We start from the raw sequence: 20,561 nt of genomic DNA, 5'->3' as shown, positions 1-20,561 counted from the left end.
AGCTTAGCAGTCTAGAAGAGGATTATTCCTTAAAGTAATGGATTCTGGATAAGATGAGCGCTGCTTACCACCAACTCAGGACACTTACGCAAAACGGCGGATATCCTGCTATCTCGTCGGAATCCAAGGCTTTCTACTAGAAAGGACTGGGTCGACAACTTTATTGGCAGCATGATGATCTTATATCACAATTCACTCGCAAATAGATTACCAGCGTGCAAAATGCGAGAACCCAGAAGTCATTAATCAATGGTTTAAGCTTGTTAAGAATACCATAGTAAAATATCGTATTCTTGAATAGGATATCTATAACTTTGATGACAGTGGCTGTCAAGTGGGTGTGTACTATGTATAGCTGTTTTTCACTACAGATCTGATTGTAGCTTCTCTCTATGTAACTCTAGAAGTCTAATCTATTCTGAGTCACCCAGGAATATCTAACCCGGACTTGGGCCCCAGCCCCTTCGACCTCTCGATAGACTTGTCGGAGAAACGAACTACATGTACGGGCTGCCGTGTACCTATTCGCACCCATCCATTGCAGTTGTACAACACTAGTGCACTTTGACTGGCAGACGGAGCCTTTTTGAAGTATCTGTCTTGGCATTTTTCCTTCTATATCTCCTTATTTTCAGCTAACCAGAGATGAGCGACCGCAAATCCTAAGGTAACGCTCCATCACTAAAACGTACAGTATGAAGATAGGCACAAGCCTAGATGTTTCAGGTTTTAGACCTCGACATGCGTACCCAACAGGTGGCCGTCTCTGCCCATTACCCATACCATTAGACCCATGACCCGTGGGTCCTGGGTGAAATATAGCATCCGTTCCTTTCAGTTATAGGGAGTAGATATCGAGGCGTTGATCAAGAGCGAAATTTTGAGACCAGCTGATCTGATGGCACAGTAGTTCAAATGGTTTCTGCCTCATTCCGTCCGCATTTCTGGAGACAGAGATCAATACAGGTTGGATCTAAATGGATTCAAAGGCGGTAAGCGACGTTAGCTCTGAGTCGAAATTCTAATAACTAAAGCTCCTTAGATTAGGGAGGGAGTGCGAATGTACAATCCATCCACACAGTACTCTACTATCAACTTGACTCTCTTCCATCTGCCGTGTATAGCTGTATATTGCGGGATCGGAAACGATTTACTGGGAACTTTTGTTCAATCGAGCACAAATTGTATAGACGGAGACAGGATATGATTGGCTGAACCAGAATATGGCAGTGCTCCGTAAATACCATAGCGCAAAGTCTAGAAATAGATGGAGTGCAACTGTTGGCCAGCCTCTAAACTAGAGTTGCATAACCGAACCGCAAAAATCGAACCCAAACCTCACCGAACTCGCAGCGGTGCGGGGTCGGGGGCAAGCGTAGGGAATCGCTTCTGGTTCGGTTTCTCTACCCCAGAACCGTTTTGGGTTCGGTTAAAACCGCCGGTTACAGTTTTTGCGGTTTTATCAGATTAGGTTAACCAGCCCGCACCGTTTTACCTAGGAATCATTAAATTTTAGATATTTTAATCAGTATTAACTAGATAGCCTGAATCAAGAGCTATCTAGTAATATAAATATCATTTAAAAATACCTGGTGGTTGCTGAGATATAAGGGAATAATTATCTCTGTCATAGGTTGGTATGAAAGTGGTGCAGAGAGATAAATACATATAACTAAGGATTAACAACCACTATATTTTCTAGCCACCACCCATTCTAACCTATAGATATAGAACTCATATTTTAGATCTAGATTAGTATGATGATAATTACCATATATTTTATATAAAAATTATAATTTTATATAAGCGTGCTCGATAGGGGGCGTCAGAGGGGTCCCGAAGGGGGCCCTGGGGGAATGGTAAGGGTTAAAATGGTTAAATTAGCGGTTTAACCAACCCGAAACTGAACCGAATTTAACTATGGTTAGTTAGTATAGGCCTAGCAGCGGGTTTTGCGGTGAAAACCGCAACCAAATTGCATTGGGTCCGGGTTTGGTGCGGGTTCTAAATTTTGAACCCGAAACCACAGCGGTTTGGTGCCAACTAGGCTTGAACCCGCCCGAACCCGCACCAAATGCAGCTCTACTCTAAACGGATATGACAGGTTCCGAGATTCTGACTATTGTTTCATCGCGGCATATAATTTCACAAGATTAAACAATGCTCGATGGGCCGTACTAAGAGTGCAGTGGTAACATCACATAACGCAATCAGTACATATGGGCTAGAAGAGGAGCGGGTAATAGAATCGTGTACTAATATTGAGAGAGCGGGTCGCCTAAGAGGCTAACAGCCAAGCCTATAGTTTGTCGGGCTAATCGTAGGACATTTCTTGCACAAAACGGACATGCTCGATCTTCTTCTCATTGCCATGGGCACCGCCAAGCGGAAGCTTCCAAAGCCTGTGCGATGTTGATCCTCAAGTCAAGGATGGGAAGTGATCTTTCTAGGCCGTCCTAGAAGTGGCTGCTCGACCTTTCCTAAGACAGTCCTCGCAAGGTGATTGGTATCTCCATGGATGAGGGGTCGCATATGGATTATTGGGTAGCTCGTCCAAGCCGATGTGCGAGCATTTCGGCCGGGAGGCCATACCGTGCTAATCTTCGTTTTTTCCACTAACCGACTAGGTTCTACCGGAACGCCGAACCGACCAATACTCTCTGTCTCGCCAGAGATCACAAGGCCTGCTCGGAACCAAACGGTTCAGTTGCTGCTGTTGCGGAACGGAGCAAAAAAGCGTAGGTCGAGGCAACTATTGCATACTAAGAGGCAATGCAGCATTTGGCTTTTGTTACGATGAGCTCGAGATAAGCAAGAATACGTGTAAAAATCGGATCAGTATCTGCGAGTGGAGAAGATTCGTGGACAATATAAGAAGAATCGTAGAAGGGGAGCTCCATCTCATCGTCCAACATCAATGAGCCCTACAAGGAAGAATGGGCTAGCAACAATTCGAATGCTGGCAGCGCATTCCGCTAATACCAGTGTTTCTCCATAATTGGATCGGAGGCAACGAGACAGTACGGTCGTATCCACAATCAACAGATGCTACGGTCTTCCGAAGTGGTAGTATTAACGCTTAAAACTGCTTTTCGCAAGCCGCTCACATCTGCTGCGGGGAGTTCCTGTCATTCCCGAAAATAGACTCCCACCAGACCCAATCTTTGTCCGTATCCTGCCAAGTTGTAGAAGGATGGCCACCCGCGAGTGGTCCACATTCCGATGTGCCATTTGCTCCGTAGTTTGTACTATAGAGTCCACTGTACTCGACGAACGCCTCCTCCTCACAAGGTAAGGCACTTCCGGGGTTGTCGGAGGAGAACACTGCTCCAGGACCGCCTGGACCTGACTCCTGACAGTGACCTAACTGATGGTTGCGTGTTGATGGATCTTCGCAAGGCATACAGACGGCTGACTGAATGTTATCCCGAGTGTCGCTTTGCAAGCTTCTGCGCACTATGGATATTGTGCCAAAATACGGAACTGTAAGTTTGAGAACGCATCCACAGTTCATCCAGGGAACGGATTCAGGACCGATGGCGCCTAGGATGACCTCCAATGATTCGAAGCATCTTGCAGCTAACCTCTCTTCCTTGGCCGTCGAATTGTCCTTGAACACGTGTAGTGACTCTTTCAGTATCTGAAAGTCCTCCGAATCCTGCCCCTGTCGATGCCGAGAATTCCAATTGTATCCGAACAACCCTAGGATCAGGATGATTGCGGCCGTAAACCCAATAAAGTCTGTGGTCCGGCATTCATCCAGGACAGCTCCGAGTCTCTTCTTGCGAAGGAAAAGGAAGCGGCGCAGCACCTCCCTTGCTGATTTCAGGCAGACTTCCGTATTATAACTGCAATGCGCATTGCTGGGATATCGTAGCATCAATGGTAGATGCAAGTAAGTCTTCACATGATGGAAACACAGTTGTAAAGACAGCCTCAATCGTACGTCCATCAAATCCTTATCGGTATATAGCAATGCGGCAGGTAAGTCCCACCAGGAAGGAGGCATGGAGGAAGCAACTTCTTCTAGCTCATGGTCCAGACTCGTGGCGTTATGAGCGAGCTCCGTCGTTCCCGAATGGATGTGGTCAATGACGCGGCCAATGATCAAGCCAACCTTTGCCTGCAGTTGCTGCAGGGCATAGTAAGAGCTGCTAGGTTCCCCCCTAACCGAAATATCGCAGAATCTATCGCTGATACCGTAAGGAACGCCAAGGAACAAGCTCGCGAACCGGTCACCTATGAAAAGCGACCACCAAATGCGATCACCATAATCAGAAGCAGAATGGTTGCGATGGAGGCCCTAGTCGCTTTAATTCCAGTCCCTAGTAGATAAAGGCCGGTATGGATACTCACTCTTAACTCAGCATAGAGAAGCGCCCGCCGCCACGCGGACCAGCAGCGCTGTGGCTGCCCAATATCTGCGAGGCATTTACCCTGCAATAGCATGCATTCGATTCCTTCAGGGCTAGAAGCGTACTCATCATTAGATATGACCCAACGTTCGACGGAATCCAGATAGCGGAAGAGGTTGGACGTATCAGCAGCCATACCATAAGCGATGGCAAGCTGCCCCACCTCTGACGGATGCCCGCTGCGGTAAACGCGGTCGGCAAACTGGGAAAACGATTCTGTTGGCTCCGCAGACCCGAAGGTCTTTTGTCGCCATTGTTCCCACCACTGACCTTTCCCTTGTATTGTCCGCAGGATCGTTGCGAATGGAGGCATGGCCATGAGAAGGGCAGAACGTGCACGCTGGTACATGTTGTCCGGTCCATTGCTCGGGGCCGCTGTAGGAGTAGCATCCCGGTGAGCTACTCCATGGGCAGGCCACTGGCAGAGACCTGGTGGCGGCATCTTCGAGCCCTCCGACGCTGGGTGGCAGGTATTCTCGGTGGGCTGATCTGCTGTACCGCTCTTAGGACGGGAGAGCTAGGCAAAACTACATTAGGTCCGACATCCAATGGCCACACCTGGTACAGCCTATGCTCTAAGACGACCAGGGTAAAGACGTACAACAGCATTGTCAAACATGGACATGAGAGGTACTGCGTCTCTGGCGACGATGTCCAGATCTGCTGACTTCAGCAGCTCAGGAGACTGATCAAGACTCCTGTCAGCAAGGTCGTCAACCATCGCCTCCAATCTAGACATGCGTTCGAGAAGGCCTCCATGCAGGTCAGCCCTTGTATTGTCTGCGACACATCGCTGATCAACACAAGCAGAGCCGCGCGCATAGCACTGCGAACAGACAGTAGAATTCCCTGGCTCAAAGAAGCACCGTCTTTTTCTTCGACGGCCTTGGCTATTTTGTTAGTCCAGGTTCGCCGCGAGATTCCCAAAGTTCACAACCGGATAGAGAGAACGTAAGTCAATGGCGCGACTGACTTACATTCCCAGCAACTATGCGTCCCTTTCCGCATCCTCTTTGTGCGGTTAGCGACATGCATTGTCGTCTAGTTACTATCGTAATTCCAACTAAGACGTAAGCACTTTTCACACAGCGAAAGCACTGAAGCAGCCTCTGACTGATAAGTTTGGCCGACAATTACCGAGGCGTGCTTTGCGGAGTTCCTTGAGATTAAGCCTGAAACAGAGCGGGGCAGGTATGATCGATGCAGGTCTTCGCTCCTTCTTACGTAACTATAAGAGACTTCTAACGTAATCCACGGTTGAGTCGCGAATACGACCAAGCCGCGGATATATATTCCTCTACAAAACGGCACTTCTAGACTTGAAATATCTCAACCATTCGTATGCATTATCTATAGATATTTTAAACAGAGTTATTAGGCTACAGGAGTACAATACACTAGTTTCTAAACAGCCACCTGGAATGATCGCCTAGGTATCCATAGATTACACTGTACTCCGTATTATAAGGCTGGTTCTTGTATTTGACACCCCCATAGGGTACCCGGCCATGGGTTCTTGGCGGGTAGCCATGGGTAGACCTGCTGTTTGACCCAAAGTTTGCATATTTTGCTCATGTGCACCTTTAGCTTGTCCATACTTAAACGTGACTTTCGACGTCGAAAGACGTCATTCGATGCCCTATAAAACTTTATATGCAAAGAAAATATTAATAAGACAACAATCATGGCAAATCCAAGACTGAATAAGAGGCAAAGGCTTCCTAAAAACAGTAAAGTTTGACCGGGGAGGTGTGGAATTGTTCAACTAAGACACCACTATGATTACGGATGTGAAACCTGTCTTAGGCCACAGATCCCTGGAAGGGGACGAAGGCAAGAGAAACAAGTACAAGGAAGCCTCTTAAGTCTTTCTTCTTTTTGTCACATTGCTGGAACTACTACACGTTTCCTTCTCTCTTTTGGACCCCCCTCCTGCCGGCGTGTCCGGAAATAGATCAGCATGATGTTTGTGTCTTTGGAAGCTCCTCGGTACGTGTCGCTGCCTCGTGAAAGTATGAAGACAGACGGTCTCTTATTGGCCGCGCAGAGAGCTCAGCTTGGGCCTACTTGCTTTCGGGCCAGGTGATATTCATATAAAGTTTCTCTTCCTATTTTAATGCATAACTTGCAAAAGGTCGCCCGCCGAGAGCTGTCTTTCTCCATGTCCTGCGGTGCTTTTGCCACTTACGAGTCGTTAATTCCCTTCCAGACCTCCTCCTGAGAGGTCATTTATGTCATGTATGGCAAGCTAACGTTGACTGCGTGGTTATGATGTGATGAGTGGGTGTGTTTATAGTGTTAATAGGCAAGTTTGCTGTCTGACCGTCCTTTTCGAATCTAAGATACCTCTTTCCTAACAGAGCGTTCTCAACTGGGTTGGCTCACAATAAAATGTTGCAGATGTCACCATCCCTGACGCCTCTGAACATGTAAGCGTTGCTGAGGATTACGGTAGAGGCCGAGAATAGGGAAAACCTTTCTCGACGATCTTGAAATACACAAGCTCACAATCCACAGGAATCGTATACTCTGCGCGGCTGAGCAACCACCATCTTTCGACGGTTTCGATTTTGACCGGGCAACCCTTCTCTACTGACTAGGGTAGAGACTATTACACATCTTTTATTTTACGGGGAGGATAAGGTTTGGTCCAATGGAGACTAGACCTCGCCATATTGCCATCTTTTGGGTACCTATGAATTACCCGCGCCAAGATCCCAAGACGTAATACTCATTTCCCGCTTCTCCTCCCTTCAACAGTCCCAAATGTGATTATATACTATCAGATGGGTTGTAATTTACAGGAAAGTCGACAGTTACTATTCTTCGAAACTTGAGGGTTTATATACAAGCTGAATATCGGGCTGATATCCAATCATTATGCTTCTATCCAGAACCTATGCCGTATACAAAGCTCTGATGTCTTTTGAAAGGGGCCTCTATTCACAACTAACATAGTTCCTCATCTTCAGCTAACCAGAGATCAGCGACTGCAAATCGTCCGGTAAATCTGCAGTTACTAAATATAAATTATGAAGATAGCCAAAAAAGCCTGGATGTTTTAACAGGGTGAGCTTTAGACGTTGACATGCATGCCCAACCAGTAGTGGTCTCTTCCCGTTACCCATACTATTAGATTCATGACCCATTGGCCATTGGTACCGACGCAGCACCCATTCCCCGCCCATAAGTTACCCATCAATTACCCCATACAAGCGTTGACTCTCCAAATAGGATCTATTATTCATGATCTGGCGCAGTAGGCTGAGTTTAGATACTTAGTAAATTTTGATATTCGAAACGCGAAGGTGGTCGTACAACCTCCCCGGTGGTTATACAAAATGTTCTTGAGAGCAAAATCTTGAAAGGCCAGCCGATTTTATTGTGGGGCACACTAGTTGAAATGGCTCCCATCCGCATTTGGTCCGCATTTGGTCCGCATTTGGTCCGCATTTGGTCCGCAATAGGTCCGCAATAGGTCCGCGTTTCTGGAGACAGATATTAATCACGAGGTTGGGTTTAAGAAGGTAATTGACCCCTAGCGCCTGGTCGAAACTCTAATACATCTTAAATAATCGACAGGCGGATATTCAAATATAGGCCATTCTGAGCTAACATCAAATGTATGGCAAAACGTTTATACACATAATGGAAAGGGTCCAGCCGTGCTCAAAGACCATTAATGGAAAGACATACGGTAAATTACGATGGGAGCAACATCCTTGATGAATTTTGAGGCGCCTTTGGCTATGCCTACGGCCGGGTTCACATCCACAATTTTCTTGCTAAGCTTGTCACTCTTTTTAGCTAATGGTGGGGTCTGAAGGCCGTGGCGACTTTAAAAGTTCCGATTACATTAATGTTGTCCATTGATTCCATGATGGTACCTATCCGCAGCACACTGTCAGAGATAACATCAAACTAAGTAGCTTCTAATCTCACCAGTGAAAGCTGGAAGGAGCTTTATGCGTCCAGATTTGTCTGGATTAATCGGAGATGGGACATCAATCGTCCCGAGACGTCATCAACATGTAACTTTGTTCACATAGTTAATCATGCCGAACTTTGCACTTTATTAATGAACAATCCGAATATCCATTTCTCAGCACGATTTATTCGCTACATTAATTACAAGCACTTGATAAGCCGATTCCAACGAAGCTGTATTACAAAAGAAACGAACGGTAGCTGGCTCCCTCGACTGCAACTCTCCAAATAGATTTGATCACCAGTGGATCAGGACGGGTGCGAAAGCGGTACGAGACCCCTGACTCAGCATACAATTCAAAATCTCTGGACAATTCTTGCCAAAAGCTCGACAACACGGGCGCATGATGTCTCTGCTCGATATGGGAGCCGAGATTGCAACCCTGAGGCAGAGCTCAACACATTTTAGACTTCCAAGAATGCTTGAGTTGGCCGGCGCGCACAAGGTTGCCTTGTGGCGGATTCCTCTGATCCGCAACACCACAAACTACCTCTGTGCTTAATAAGTTGGATCATTTTCGATCAACTAGATTCGGTCTTCAGGACTTGGGCGTGGCGGAGCCCGACGTAGTTCCACACCAATTCCTTCACATCACCAATGACCAAGGAATATACCATGGCCTCGTGATTGACGGGAAGCCGGAAGAGGGATTTGATCCGTTTCTGGGGTTGGTGGTGTCTGGATGGCGTGTCAATATATCTTACGTTGTCCTTCGCGGATGGGAAGGGTTGATTCGGCGGGGAGCTCGACTGCAATTGAATAGTCAATAACTTCATCGAGCCATGGCGTGGATCCTGCTCCGGAATGATACTGTTCTCTCCCATGAAGGAGACAATGTGGTGGCGTTGAGGGAGCACGACATCCTGGTCGAAGGTAACATTAAGGCGATTGGCAAGGACTTGACTCAGCGTGATCATGAAGGGAGAGTTATCGATTGCACAGGGAAGATCATTTCTCCTGGCTTTATCGATACCCATCACCATCTTTGGCAAACACAGGTAAAGTATTTCCTTCAAAATTAGGAATATCTACTTACTAGCTATAGTTGAAAGGGAGATTTGGGGGCCAGTCTTTTATGAAATACATGGTGTCTGGTATTCATACCCACATAGATTGCAGCCTGATACAGGTCACTAAATGCTATCTGCAGGCCACATACAATCGTTCAACTACACTACCGACGACATCTTCTGGGGTCAACTTGGAGGCTGTTTAGAGAGTATCAATGGTGGCGTCACAACTGTAGTTGACCATGCAGATATGACTTACTCATCCGAACATGGTGAGTTTCTTCAACTCGCGTCCAATGGAACAATGTCCCTTCAACAGCAAAGGGTTCTTAACGTGCTGCTCTGCCAAGGCTGATCTACGGCATAAGCACATGCTAGTTACGTAGTAGAAAAGTAGTGCTAACAGTAACTGAAAAGCATTCGGACACCTGACCAGTCAAGCGAGATCGACAGTGCAGCTTCCAATGTAGTACTCCGACTGAGCTCCATAAAGCAAGAATTTGGACCTGAAAAAAAGAGAGTAACACAAAAAACATGTGTGGCAACCAAAGAGATAAACATCAGCCTCAAAACTAATTCAGGTTAGCCTGAGGCGCCGAAAAATGCTGGATATGAATAAATACTACGCCTTTGTCGGCCTCCTCGTTCTGTTCTGCACCAACTCATTTCGCTACTGCTGCACGCCGTGGCCTCCCTCTCGTCTTCTAATGGAGTCTTCTTCCTTCGGAAAGTTCTTTTACTTCTCGTATTTTGCGGTCGGGTCATTCCTTGCGAAACGTCTCTTGGACCAAGTCGGCAGCGTGCCGCTGCACCTTCTCTATTCCACCGTCGAGGTCCAATCGCACGATGATGCGTACAAGTACCTTCTATTTTGGTTAGCGAAGCAGCGGTTCGATGAAAATAAGAACCGCCTCATTGCAAGCACATCCCTCAGTGGTGGCCTAGATTACTCCAGCGAGTCCGACGATGGTGAGTTTGACGACATATTGGATGCCGAAGCGTCTCCAGACACCGGATGGAAGGCCTCGTTGGCGAATACACGTCGGCTGTTGTGGTCGCCCTCGGAAGGCACCCACTATTTCAGGTATGACGGCCGATTGCTGGGTCTCACCCGGCAGATCGAGGATCGCGGCACCATGTTCTACAAGCGCACCGACAGACTGTGCATATCGTGTCTTGGATGGGACGCATCGATTTTGAAGCAACTGATGTTGGAAGCTCGCGTGGAATACTCGCAGAAGGAAAAGGGCAAGACTGTGATTTATCGCGGCGCCAAGAGAGCCTACGACAACGACTTCTATTGGGCCCGTTCGACAGCGCGTCCAGCCAGGCCATTGTCCACCGTGATCTTCGACCACGAAGACAAGACCGCATTCATCCGAGACGTCCAGAAGTACCTCCATCCCCATACCATGCGATGGTACAGCGATCGAGGCATCCCCTATCGACGAGGCTACCTGTTTTACGGTCCACCGGGCACGGGCAAGTCGAGTCTAGCCTTCGCAGCGGGAGGGTTTCTGGGCTGAACGTGTATATTCTAGACCTGAATGCCACCCAGCTGACCGAAGATGCGCTGGCACAGTTGTTCCAAGGTTTGCCCCGCCGATGCCTGGTGCTACTCGAAGACATCGACACCAATGGAGTGACCAGTCGACGCCCGGATAACTCCAAACAAAGGCAAAAGAGGAACAATAGGATCTCACTATCTGCCTTGCTCAATACAATCGATGGCGTGGCAGCGCAGGAAGGCCGCGTGCTCGTCATGACTACAAATCACCCGGAGAATCTGGATCCGGCCCTCATTCGGCCGGGTCGTGTGGATTATCAGATTGAGTTCAAGCTGGCCAACCGCAACCTGATGATGCAGATGTTTCAAAACCTCTTCAGAGATGGCCCTTCCGAGCATTGATTCACATCTTCAAGACAACAAGGCTGATGCGCTTCAATCTTTGACGGCTGAAAAGGTCCCTTCCTTCCTGGCCGCGGACCACACCAGGAGTCTTCCTAAGACCCATGAAGTGGACATAAAGCAGCTGGCCGCCACTTTTACCAAGAAGATTCCTGAGTTCACTTTCTCTCCAGCGGAAATCCAAGGCTACCTGTTGTGTCACATAAATTCCCCATTAGACGCCATTGCGCACGTCGAGTCGTGGGTGGAGAAGACACTGGGTGAGAAAAAAAAGAAGGATGCGAAAATTGAGTCGCAGGAGGAAGACAAGGGCATCAGGAATGACGAGGTTGAGATGAGTAAGAAGGGGAAGCAGAGCAAGACAGAAAAGGCGAATAAGGATGGCAACAGTGAAGAGAAGGAGGAGGGATTCTCCAGTCCAACCAAGTCTGACAAAGAATCATTTGATGAGGAGGTCAAACAACCCACTGGACTGTATTAATAAAGAAGACCAGACTATGTAAAAGGTCCTCATAATATCAAGACCCGCGTAGACGGCTTTCCTATTAGATGAATAACAGGATTTGCAAATATATTAATGCAACACAGATCCGTACATAAGCACATTTCAATTTAGATATGTCTCGCTCCTCCAATCCATCCTTACGCATCCAGTCGCACCTTCTACTCTACCAGATCGATCACCGCTGGCCGCCTTTAAAAGCCACCAAATCTTACTACTATTCGCGAAATGAGCTTTGTTAGGGACATGATACTCCAGGGGCTAGGTACGATTCTGGCATGTAGACAACGAGGTTGGGTGGCGACCATCGACTTCCCCGATGGGTCCTAAACCTTCCCCAGCTTCTTTGTTGAAGGTGACTTAAAATTCCTCGCAGCGACGAGTTGACGCCTACTATATTGAAGAAGTCTCGAATAGTATCTCAAGTGATATCGAACTCTGAAGACTCCCAACAGTCCCTCTACCGTTTATACTTCTTTTCCCGTCTACTTGGTGGCTCTTTCTAATAACTTCTTTGAAAAAGCCCGACCCTACGTGCCTACAGTTACTGATTTCGGTCTATCCCCTGGGTTAATTCAGAACCTCCAACGGGCAGAGCAGATGAACACTGAACCAGCTGTACTATGAGTAGACGCGAACAAGCCGAGGGGGACATCTGTCTGTAGGTCGAGGTCGAGCAGATGCAGCATAGTTACAGGTTGACCTGGAGAATATGCAGGGGGATCCTGGACTTGCCAAAACATGCTATGTTTACTGGAGTGGCAATGATACAATTTGTGTGCGCCACACCGCTCTTCTTTCTCAAAACATATTAAGGAGGCTAATCCCAACACCTATTTATCTAAAAATACACCATTTTCATCTGTTGCCTATGCTGATCTACTTGATACCTCGTTCTCCTGTATAGGTGCTGGTGATGGCTTCTTCCCAAGCACTTTCCCCACTGCCTTTGTAACCTTCTGGCTCCCAAGCGGAACAATCCTGACCGAACCGGAGACTTCAGTTCATATGGATATCTCATCTACTCTGAAGTTATTGAGGTCTGTAACAGATGAAAGCCTTCAGAGCCACCATCATGAAGTGAAGGCTCGGCTCGCTCACCCAACCCGCCATTAACGTCGAGCCGAACCTCGAAGCCGCCAACATCATACGCCCAAGAACAAGAGATGGACGCGGCTGGAAGGCTCAAGAAGCGCCGTAGAGAGAACCAACCTGAAGCGAGTCTCCGAGGTAAGAAGAATGCGAATGGTACACTAAGTCTGGGCAGCAATGACACCTTCGGGGTGAAAATGAGGTTACAATTGATCCGACTAAATGGCCTGATATTGTTAGTATTATCTCTCGGTGCCTGTGGCGCAGGATGGTTATAAGGGGGCGCCGGGTGTTCACGTACAACAGTTATGAGATTGAGGCTCCTTTCAACAACTAGATTGCGGAAGAAAAGAAAGTGGTCCAAAAATCGGCGGTATTTTCGGACTCTTTTGGACCTTGGAGCTAGAAATAGCCTGAGCGGCTGAGTCAAATTTGAGTGGGATTGTGAAACAAGTTCCTATCGCTGGACGGCTAAGCAGGTTCTCATATTTGTTGAGAGTGTAGTCATCTTCAGAGCTGCGCCCATATTGCTTCTCGATCCTAGACAGGCCCGGATAAGAGGGCGTATCTGCAGGAGCTGACCGATGTTGGTGAAATATACACCTGGTTTGGGACCAGATCATTACGTATGTTTCATAGGGTGGTATTGTATTTTTCCTCGCTTAATACCTTCTTGCCATCATACTGATCGACCATTGGGTTCACTCCTGTTGTTGAAAAGAATAGAGACCCTAGACTGATAGGAATCATGTCCGGACACCTTTTTAGCCTAGTGGTACTATATTTCAATACCTGTCCAATCTCTATCGACTCGGTGTACCTATGTATAGCTGTCTTCACTACCGATCCGATTGTAGCTTCTCTCCATGCAAGTATAGAAGTTTGAATCAGATGTACCGGCTGCCGTGCGCCTAACCCCACCATCCATCCATTGCAGTTGTACTATTACGGAGACTTTTTGAAATGTTCATCTTGGCATTCCCGAGATTCCTAGCTTCTCAAACATAGTCCTTCTACGTCTCCTAGTTTTCACCTAATCAGAGATGAGCGACCGCGGATCTAAGTTAACTCTGCAATAACTAAATGTAAAGTATGAAGATAGTGCAAAAAGCGTAGATGTTCCCAAAGGTCAGGTTTTAAGACCTCGATATGCGTACCCAGCAGGTGGCCGTCTCTGCCCATCACCCATACCATTAGACCCATGACCCATGGGCCCTGGGTGAACTGTAGCATCCGTTCCCTCCCGTTACGCGGAGTAGTTATTAGGATGTCGATCAAGAGCAAAAAATTAGAAACCAGCTGATCTGATTCTGTGGGCAAATGGCTTCTGCTTCATTCCGTCTGCATTTGGTCCGCACTTCGTCCGCATTTCTGGATAGTAATGTGCCCGAGCTTCTCAGCCATCAACAGCTTTGAACGACCGGAAGTTCCGGAGTCTGCCGCCTTGGAGAAATACAAGCATCGAGAACCTGCCTCCAAGAAACCAGACTTCCAACGCGCGGCCGGGGGTCTCATCAAGTGTGTCCCATCTGCAGCTAGTCAATGAATTTCTGCATAAAGGTCCCGTTCTTTACCGTTTCACGGTAAAGGCCTCAAAGCGTGGAACAAATTGACACAAAGCACAAACTATGATTTTTATTCAAAGATTCCATTGCGATACCGGCTTAGGTCAGCGCGTAACCTGGCCCGATGAGTAACTAAGTAGTGTGCTTCCCTTTGTTTGCGACTCCGCACATTCCCGACTACTCGAAAATCCGTGCAGGACAATTTGAACTACTGTATGCACTATGTCGTGTCGGTAGTATACTGCTACGAACCTCAGTCTTTGTCGAGTCATGCACATTAGAATAATCAGAAGCAATTTGGGTGGGCCTGGCTCATTTGTGGCTCCTCCTCAAGATTCTCCAACGGACTTTAACCTTACGTCTTGCGATTTAAATCGACACAGGTGTAGGTAGCATGAACTCCCTGGAGCTGATAAGCCATCACCACCATGGGTACCGCTATTCGGGACATCGTTTTTGGTGTTTGATGAATGACGGACATTAGAAGTGCTCGGAACCCTCGCTAGGGTTCGCTGTGTCTCGCAACAGATCTGATATTCCGTCGCTCCGGATGTTGCATTAATTGCTTTTGTCTCGGTGGATACGAGAAGCAAGCCCTTTAGCCTTCCCCTTTGATCCCAGTCTGAGGAAGGCGCTCAGGTGCGCTTGTCAGCTTCCTCGACAAGTACACAGTTAATCAATCCTTGAGTGTCAAGCATATTTATCCATCTTAATTAGTAGGGGAGGAACATGCAAATGCGACCTGAATATTGAAGATGGGTCCTACATATCAGACTAGCCCGAGGCAGGCCTCTATCAGACATATGGACGTCACCAGTTTAACACTTCATCTACGAGCGTTTGTCCACAGACTTAGCGCTTCCAATTCGGATATATCACTTGCATGTAAGAATAATCATCGCCTGAGCAGAGAGACGGTCTTCCGGCGGACTAAGCCCTGCACCGTCGGCCTTCCATCTTGGCTCGCGACGATACTTCATTAAGCTTGCGGAGTAACTATGCAGACTTGGTGAAACACCACAGAGAAATGAAGGATGTCTTCAGGTAGCCATTTCTTATCTTTCTCGCTCTAAGACTCTGCAGATGTGATACAATGTAACGTCCCGTTTTGTCTGTAACTCCGTGTTTAACGTTGCTGGTTACCTTAGCTGTTCCTTGTGATTCAATTGCTTGAACGTGTCAGGACCTCTATAAATACGAGTATAGCCCCAACAGCTCTTGACAGCATCAGCACCAGTGCGGCAGAGCAACGGTAATAGCAATAGGACTTTCAAGCCAGTCTCTCCATCATGCATCTCACTGCTTCTGCTTCTGTTATTTTAGCCTTCCCCCTCGGCTCTCTGGCTCTTCATGCTAACGGCCCAACCCTTGGTGTTACCCTGAGCCAGCTACACAACACCCAAATCAAGGCTGTGGTCAAGAACACCGGCACTGAAGAGGTCACATTTGTACATCTCAACTTTTTCAAAGATGCTGCACCTGTCAAGAAAGTTTCCGTCTACCGCAATGGTAAACTCTCTGTTTCCCATGAATTGATATTTCCTGACCCTGGGTTCTCGACAGCCACCGAAGTCCAGTTCAACGGGATCAAGCAGCGCTTCCGTACCGAGGGCCTCACTATCGAGGCCCTGACCACCCTCGCACCCGGTGCCAGTTACGAGGACGAGTTTGACATTGCCAGCACCGCCGACCTCACAGAGGGTGGCATAGTCACCCTTCGCAGTGAGGGCATCGTTCCCGTGGCCACGGACAATAAGATCGTCGGCTACATCCACTACTCCTCGAACGAGATTGAGGTCGAGATAGACGCTGCAAAGGCCGCCACTGTGCCCCCAAGCGTCAAGCCCCTCGACCGCCGCACAAAGGTCACCTCATGCTCTGGTAGCCGCGCCACGGCCCTTGCCAAGGCCCTCCGAAACGCGGCTTCTCTCGCCAGTGCTGCCGCCAGCGCTGCTGCTACGGGACCCTCCTCCCGCTTCGCAGAATACTTCAAGACAACCTCCAGTAGCACGCGCAGCGTCGTAGCGGCGCGCTTCCGAGCCGTCGCCAACGAGGCTAGGTCGCAGTCTTCCGGTTCAACCACCTACTACTGCACTGACCCCTACGGTTATTGCAACTCCAATGTCCTGGCGTACACTCTCCCCTCGTACAACGTCGTGGCCAACTGCGACATCTACTACAGCTACCTCCCTGCACTAAGCAAATCCTGCCACGCCCAGGACCAGGCCACCACCACCCTGCATGAGTTCACCCATGCCCCTGGCGTGTACTCGCCCGGTACGGACGATCTAGGCTATGGATACGGCGCTGCTACGGGGCTGAGTGCTAAAGATGCGCTAAAAAATGCGGATACGTACGCACTGTTTGCTAACGGTATGTTACTATACCTCCCGTTTTCTCTGTACCTTACTGAGAACGGATAGCCGTATATGTCAAATGCTAGGACAGAACACGCACGGAAGACGATCGATAAGAGACACGAGACAAGAGGAGACAGCATTTAACTAGCCTGAACAGTCAAATATTCGAATTTATCAGTCATCCAATTTCTCATAATCATACGTAAGGGTGGAATCTAATATCGAATAGTCGAATATTCTGAAGTAAACGGAATTCGTTGAAGGTAGGTCCAAGAGTATGAACGTTATCATCTTCACGAGGAATACTTGGACTGACTTCATAACCGACACCTAGTTACAGGGTCGCCTGGCGGGCGACTCGGCCATCTCAACGTAAGGCCATCTCGACGTTAGATTCTTTGAAGAGAGAACGTTTGAAGCTTCATTATTCATTATACCCCAAACCATAGAAGTATATGTATTTCCTATAGATAAAAGAGCCCTAGGATCCACTATATCTTCTTAGTCGCTAACTTTTGATAATTATTCCGCGATCAATTGCCCGATCCGTCATCACTGTGCGCCATATCGTCCGTAGATTGATTGTCTCCCTCGTATCTTTATCCGTAATAGGCCTGAGCTAGATACTGTGCCTCCTATCTGTATCCAACGTTTCGAGGCCCTAGATCTCTGTTTGCGGGCCTTCGGCGCTGCAGGCATAGATTTCCTTAGAGAGAGCGGCAACAAGATGAGCCTACGCAACAGCACCTTTAACCAACATCTCCATATTATGTATTTGATCATAGCCTTCTAGGTGGGGAATTTGGTCAGTAACTGTTTTCAATTGAGATACAGTCTTTGATGTGCTTCCTCAGGTCCAGATCATCTCATTACTTTCCTCAGAAGCGGGCGTACAAGGTCGATATTCTGGAAGGTTTGTGGTCACGATATCTGGATTCCATGGAACTATCCCAGTAAGCCGAAAGCCAGGTAAGATAGTAGATTGCTTTGAAGATATGGCGTCGTATCTCTAAAAGAGCATGTAAGAATTCAATACTAGTGAACTTCCCAAATCCAGATTGGATGGACTAAAATCAGAGGGTTGGAGATAAGGATCTTGACAGTCGACTCTAATCCGTGGATTGTTGCGTACACAAGGGGTGTACAGGTGTGATAGACGGCGTTGAGATCAGGCCGGTAGTGGCGGAGCATCACCTCCGCGACATATAATTTTCCATGCCGTGCTGCCCAATGCAATGCCGAGCTGTTTTGATGCTGAATATTGAATTTGTCAAGAGATGTAAGCAACAGGCTCGATGTAGTCCGGCTGACTAGCACGAACAATAAGATCTCTTTCGCCCTGGGTAGGCTCGCAGCGATGCACAGGAGCAACTCGCTAGGAAGAATCATCAAATTCATCTAAAACAGTTACCCATAGGACTAGAAGATCAGGGAAATGTCGTGTACACTAGGCGTAGTATATACCTTTGATTATTTGGGAGACTATCTCTGCGGGCTGAAGACTCTTCATAGTTCAGCATCAAGTTGTGTCTTCAGTCTCTTGCACTGATAGCTTTTTATATCTGTCATTCACCGGCGGACTTTCATTATCTGAAACATTGCGATACACTGGGATAAGGATGGAAATGACAAAAAATGGTCGTAAATCCTCAGGATACGGGGTTTCTGTGACCTAATGCCGGATTCCTGCGAGTGCCTTCCCGGTTAATAGGACGGCCGAAGCTCTTGGGAGTGACAGGCTTGCACTTTATTTGCCGAAGCTACTTGTGGTTTCAGAAGAAGTGCTGAGGCAACAAATGTCCTCAACAGTGTGTGTCATAGTACTCCTGTGGGTTTGGTACACAATCCCCCCAAATTTGAAGGCACACAAGTGGATTTATGAAAAGAAATAACTGGCTAGAAGTACAAGCAGTCTACAAAAGGGCCCCGCAGCTTGTGTGAAGGGGGTTAACCTACTGCTATTAACATTCTAACCATCTGTGTCTTGCTGACCTTGCCCTAGTTAAGAGGGAAAGACCCATAGGAGAGTTCAGTCACTAATACAGATCTAGTAGGGACATTGTCTACTTTTTAGTTGCTATGGAAGGCACATTATCAGAATAGGACTCTCCCTCTAGTACATCACCTCTAGGCTTGAGAATTATCTATATTATCCATAGCTGTGGTAAGCTCTAAAGTCATCTAAAGCAGCTCCATGCTATCCTGTTAATTAACTCTCTCAAGCTTAGTGATATTTCAGTGCAGGCTTTATTTAACAACTCCATTACCTCAACATGAGTGTGAAGGAAGGTAAAGATGGAAGAAGAGCTACATCAGTAATAATAGACAGTGAGAGAATGTTAAGAAGGGATCTAATGCAAATGAATGTGCAAGATATAGAAAAGAGTATAATAATATAGAAAAGTACATACTACTTCACTCCCACTAGCCTTTCTCTAATATAAAAGGAAGATTACTTACCCTTATTTCTGCTTCCACATTCCATCTCTTAGATCCCTAAACATGGATGGGCCTCCCCTTGAGATCAAGCAGATGATATATGCATTAGTATTAGTGCACCTTCTGTTCCTAATTGAATGCGACCACTGACATAAAGCATCTAGGCTATGGACACCAGTTGGGTGACTTTAGAAGAGTTAAGCCTTATAATCTATGCCTAGTATTTTGGCTGCCGTGCCTCTTCTATACAAAAAGCTGCAGCTATGTCTCACCATAACAGCGCAACTTTAAGCAGATGTTAAATAGTTGCTGAACCATCCCCTGCGCAAGCAATACATGTAATACCTGCGTTGTCTGGACCTCGTCGGGCAAAGCAGGAAATAGAGTCTTGAACTAGCTGCTTTGCAGGAAGATGAAGGGGGAACTATCATGCTGGATGGCTTCCTTGATTGTGAGCTCTAGCAAAAATAACAGCACACTTTCCCGCTTTGTCCCAGGGGAACCACTACCCCCGACCATCCTCCACTCGCCTGATATGCCTCCAGGTTGGATATTACGAAAATCAAATACTTTAAAGCACACTACAATAGTCCAGACCATGAAAGACATACCTATAGAACAGTTACTCTGCACAATATGACGACAACTCCAATATGACACCTAAGAATACTAACCGTTGGGTATATAACAAAAACGTGGCAAAATTCCGCTATCAAGAGAGGAATGCTGTCCAGAAAGGAGCTTGGAAGACCCAAGTGGGGCGGGGATCCGTCTCGCCCGCTTACAGTCCTTCCGTTTCGAATCTGGCCACCTCCGAGCTGATACTGCGTTCCATATCGCGGAAGCTTTCCATCAGAACTTTAAAAGATCCGTCTGGGTCATTAAATAACAGCAACCAACGCGAGGTGCCCAATTGTGAGGATGGCGTCGATAAAGGCCGAGTAAACGATACTGAAGCTAGGAGCAGTCGTTTTTTAAAGAGCAAGTTAACATTATCAACCCGTCCATACCGCCACTCGCCGTTCTAGTAGACGCTCGTTTAATCAAGAATTATATCATTATATATTTGATTAGCCAATACGATCGCACTATAGTTCAGCACGGCTGATTTATAGAAATTCATGCTTTAGTATAGTACACATATAGATAGATTGCGAAGAAATAGACCTGCATCCCCCTTTCCATTCCGTGAATATGCGTCTACATACACTTAAAATTAGCGCAGAATGGCGTATATTTAAATTTTGACTGTGGGTTATTCTAAGGTGTATTAGTTATTAG

At 47.2% G+C, this 20,561-nt stretch overlaps 4 protein-coding genes across 4 annotated transcripts; 2 read left to right on the top strand and 2 right to left on the bottom strand.

Moving 5' to 3' along the window:
* Positions 1-3,103: 3,103 nt before the first annotated feature.
* P174DRAFT_380545 (fungal specific transcription factor domain-containing protein) lies at positions 3,104-4,728 on the bottom strand (the record flags this gene model as incomplete). The annotated part of the gene is made up of 2 exons (XM_024822985.1): positions 3,104-4,303; positions 4,357-4,728. 2 exons carry the CDS (start codon positions 4,726-4,728, stop codon positions 3,104-3,106), a joined length of 1,572 nt encoding a protein of 523 aa, XP_024676982.1.
* Positions 4,729-8,914: 4,186 nt separating this feature from the next.
* On the bottom strand, positions 8,915-9,406 carry P174DRAFT_74135 (uncharacterized protein). The gene has a single exon (XM_024832441.1). It carries the CDS (start codon positions 9,384-9,386, stop codon positions 8,925-8,927), a length of 462 nt encoding a protein of 153 aa, XP_024676981.1. The 5' UTR covers positions 9,387-9,406; the 3' UTR covers positions 8,915-8,924.
* Positions 9,407-10,080: 674 nt separating this feature from the next.
* P174DRAFT_446515 (BCS1 and AAA domain-containing protein) lies at positions 10,081-11,814 on the top strand. The gene is made up of 2 exons (XM_024828593.1): positions 10,081-10,899; positions 10,926-11,814. Exons 1-2 carry the CDS (start codon positions 10,121-10,123, stop codon positions 11,320-11,322), a joined length of 1,176 nt encoding a protein of 391 aa, XP_024676980.1. The 5' UTR covers positions 10,081-10,120; the 3' UTR covers positions 11,323-11,814.
* Positions 11,815-15,770: 3,956 nt separating this feature from the next.
* P174DRAFT_426075 (deuterolysin metalloprotease family protein) lies at positions 15,771-16,924 on the top strand (the record flags this gene model as incomplete). Its single annotated transcript, XM_024825348.1, has 2 exons — positions 15,771-16,854; positions 16,905-16,924. 2 exons carry the CDS (start codon positions 15,771-15,773, stop codon positions 16,922-16,924), a joined length of 1,104 nt encoding a protein of 367 aa, XP_024676979.1.
* Positions 16,925-20,561: the final 3,637 nt, after the last annotated feature.

This window comes from Aspergillus novofumigatus (assembly GCF_002847465.1).
Source record: "Aspergillus novofumigatus IBT 16806 chromosome Unknown P174scaffold_16, whole genome shotgun sequence".
NCBI lineage: Eukaryota > Fungi > Ascomycota > Eurotiomycetes > Eurotiales > Aspergillaceae > Aspergillus > Aspergillus novofumigatus.
This window is presented reverse-complemented; position numbering and strand designations above follow the sequence as displayed.

Coding starts and splice junctions, on each gene's coding strand:
- P174DRAFT_74135 (XM_024832441.1), bottom strand. CDS start 9,386: ATGGTGATGGGTATCGATAAAGCCAGGAGAAATGATCTTCCCTGTGCA.
- P174DRAFT_446515 (XM_024828593.1), top strand. CDS start 10,121: ATGGAGTCTTCTTCCTTCGGAAAGTTCTTTTACTTCTCGTATTTTGCG. Junction 10,900..10,925: donor GGTCCACCGGGCACGGGCAA/GTCGAGTCTAGC, acceptor TCGCAGCGGGAG/GGTTTCTGGGCTGAACGTGT.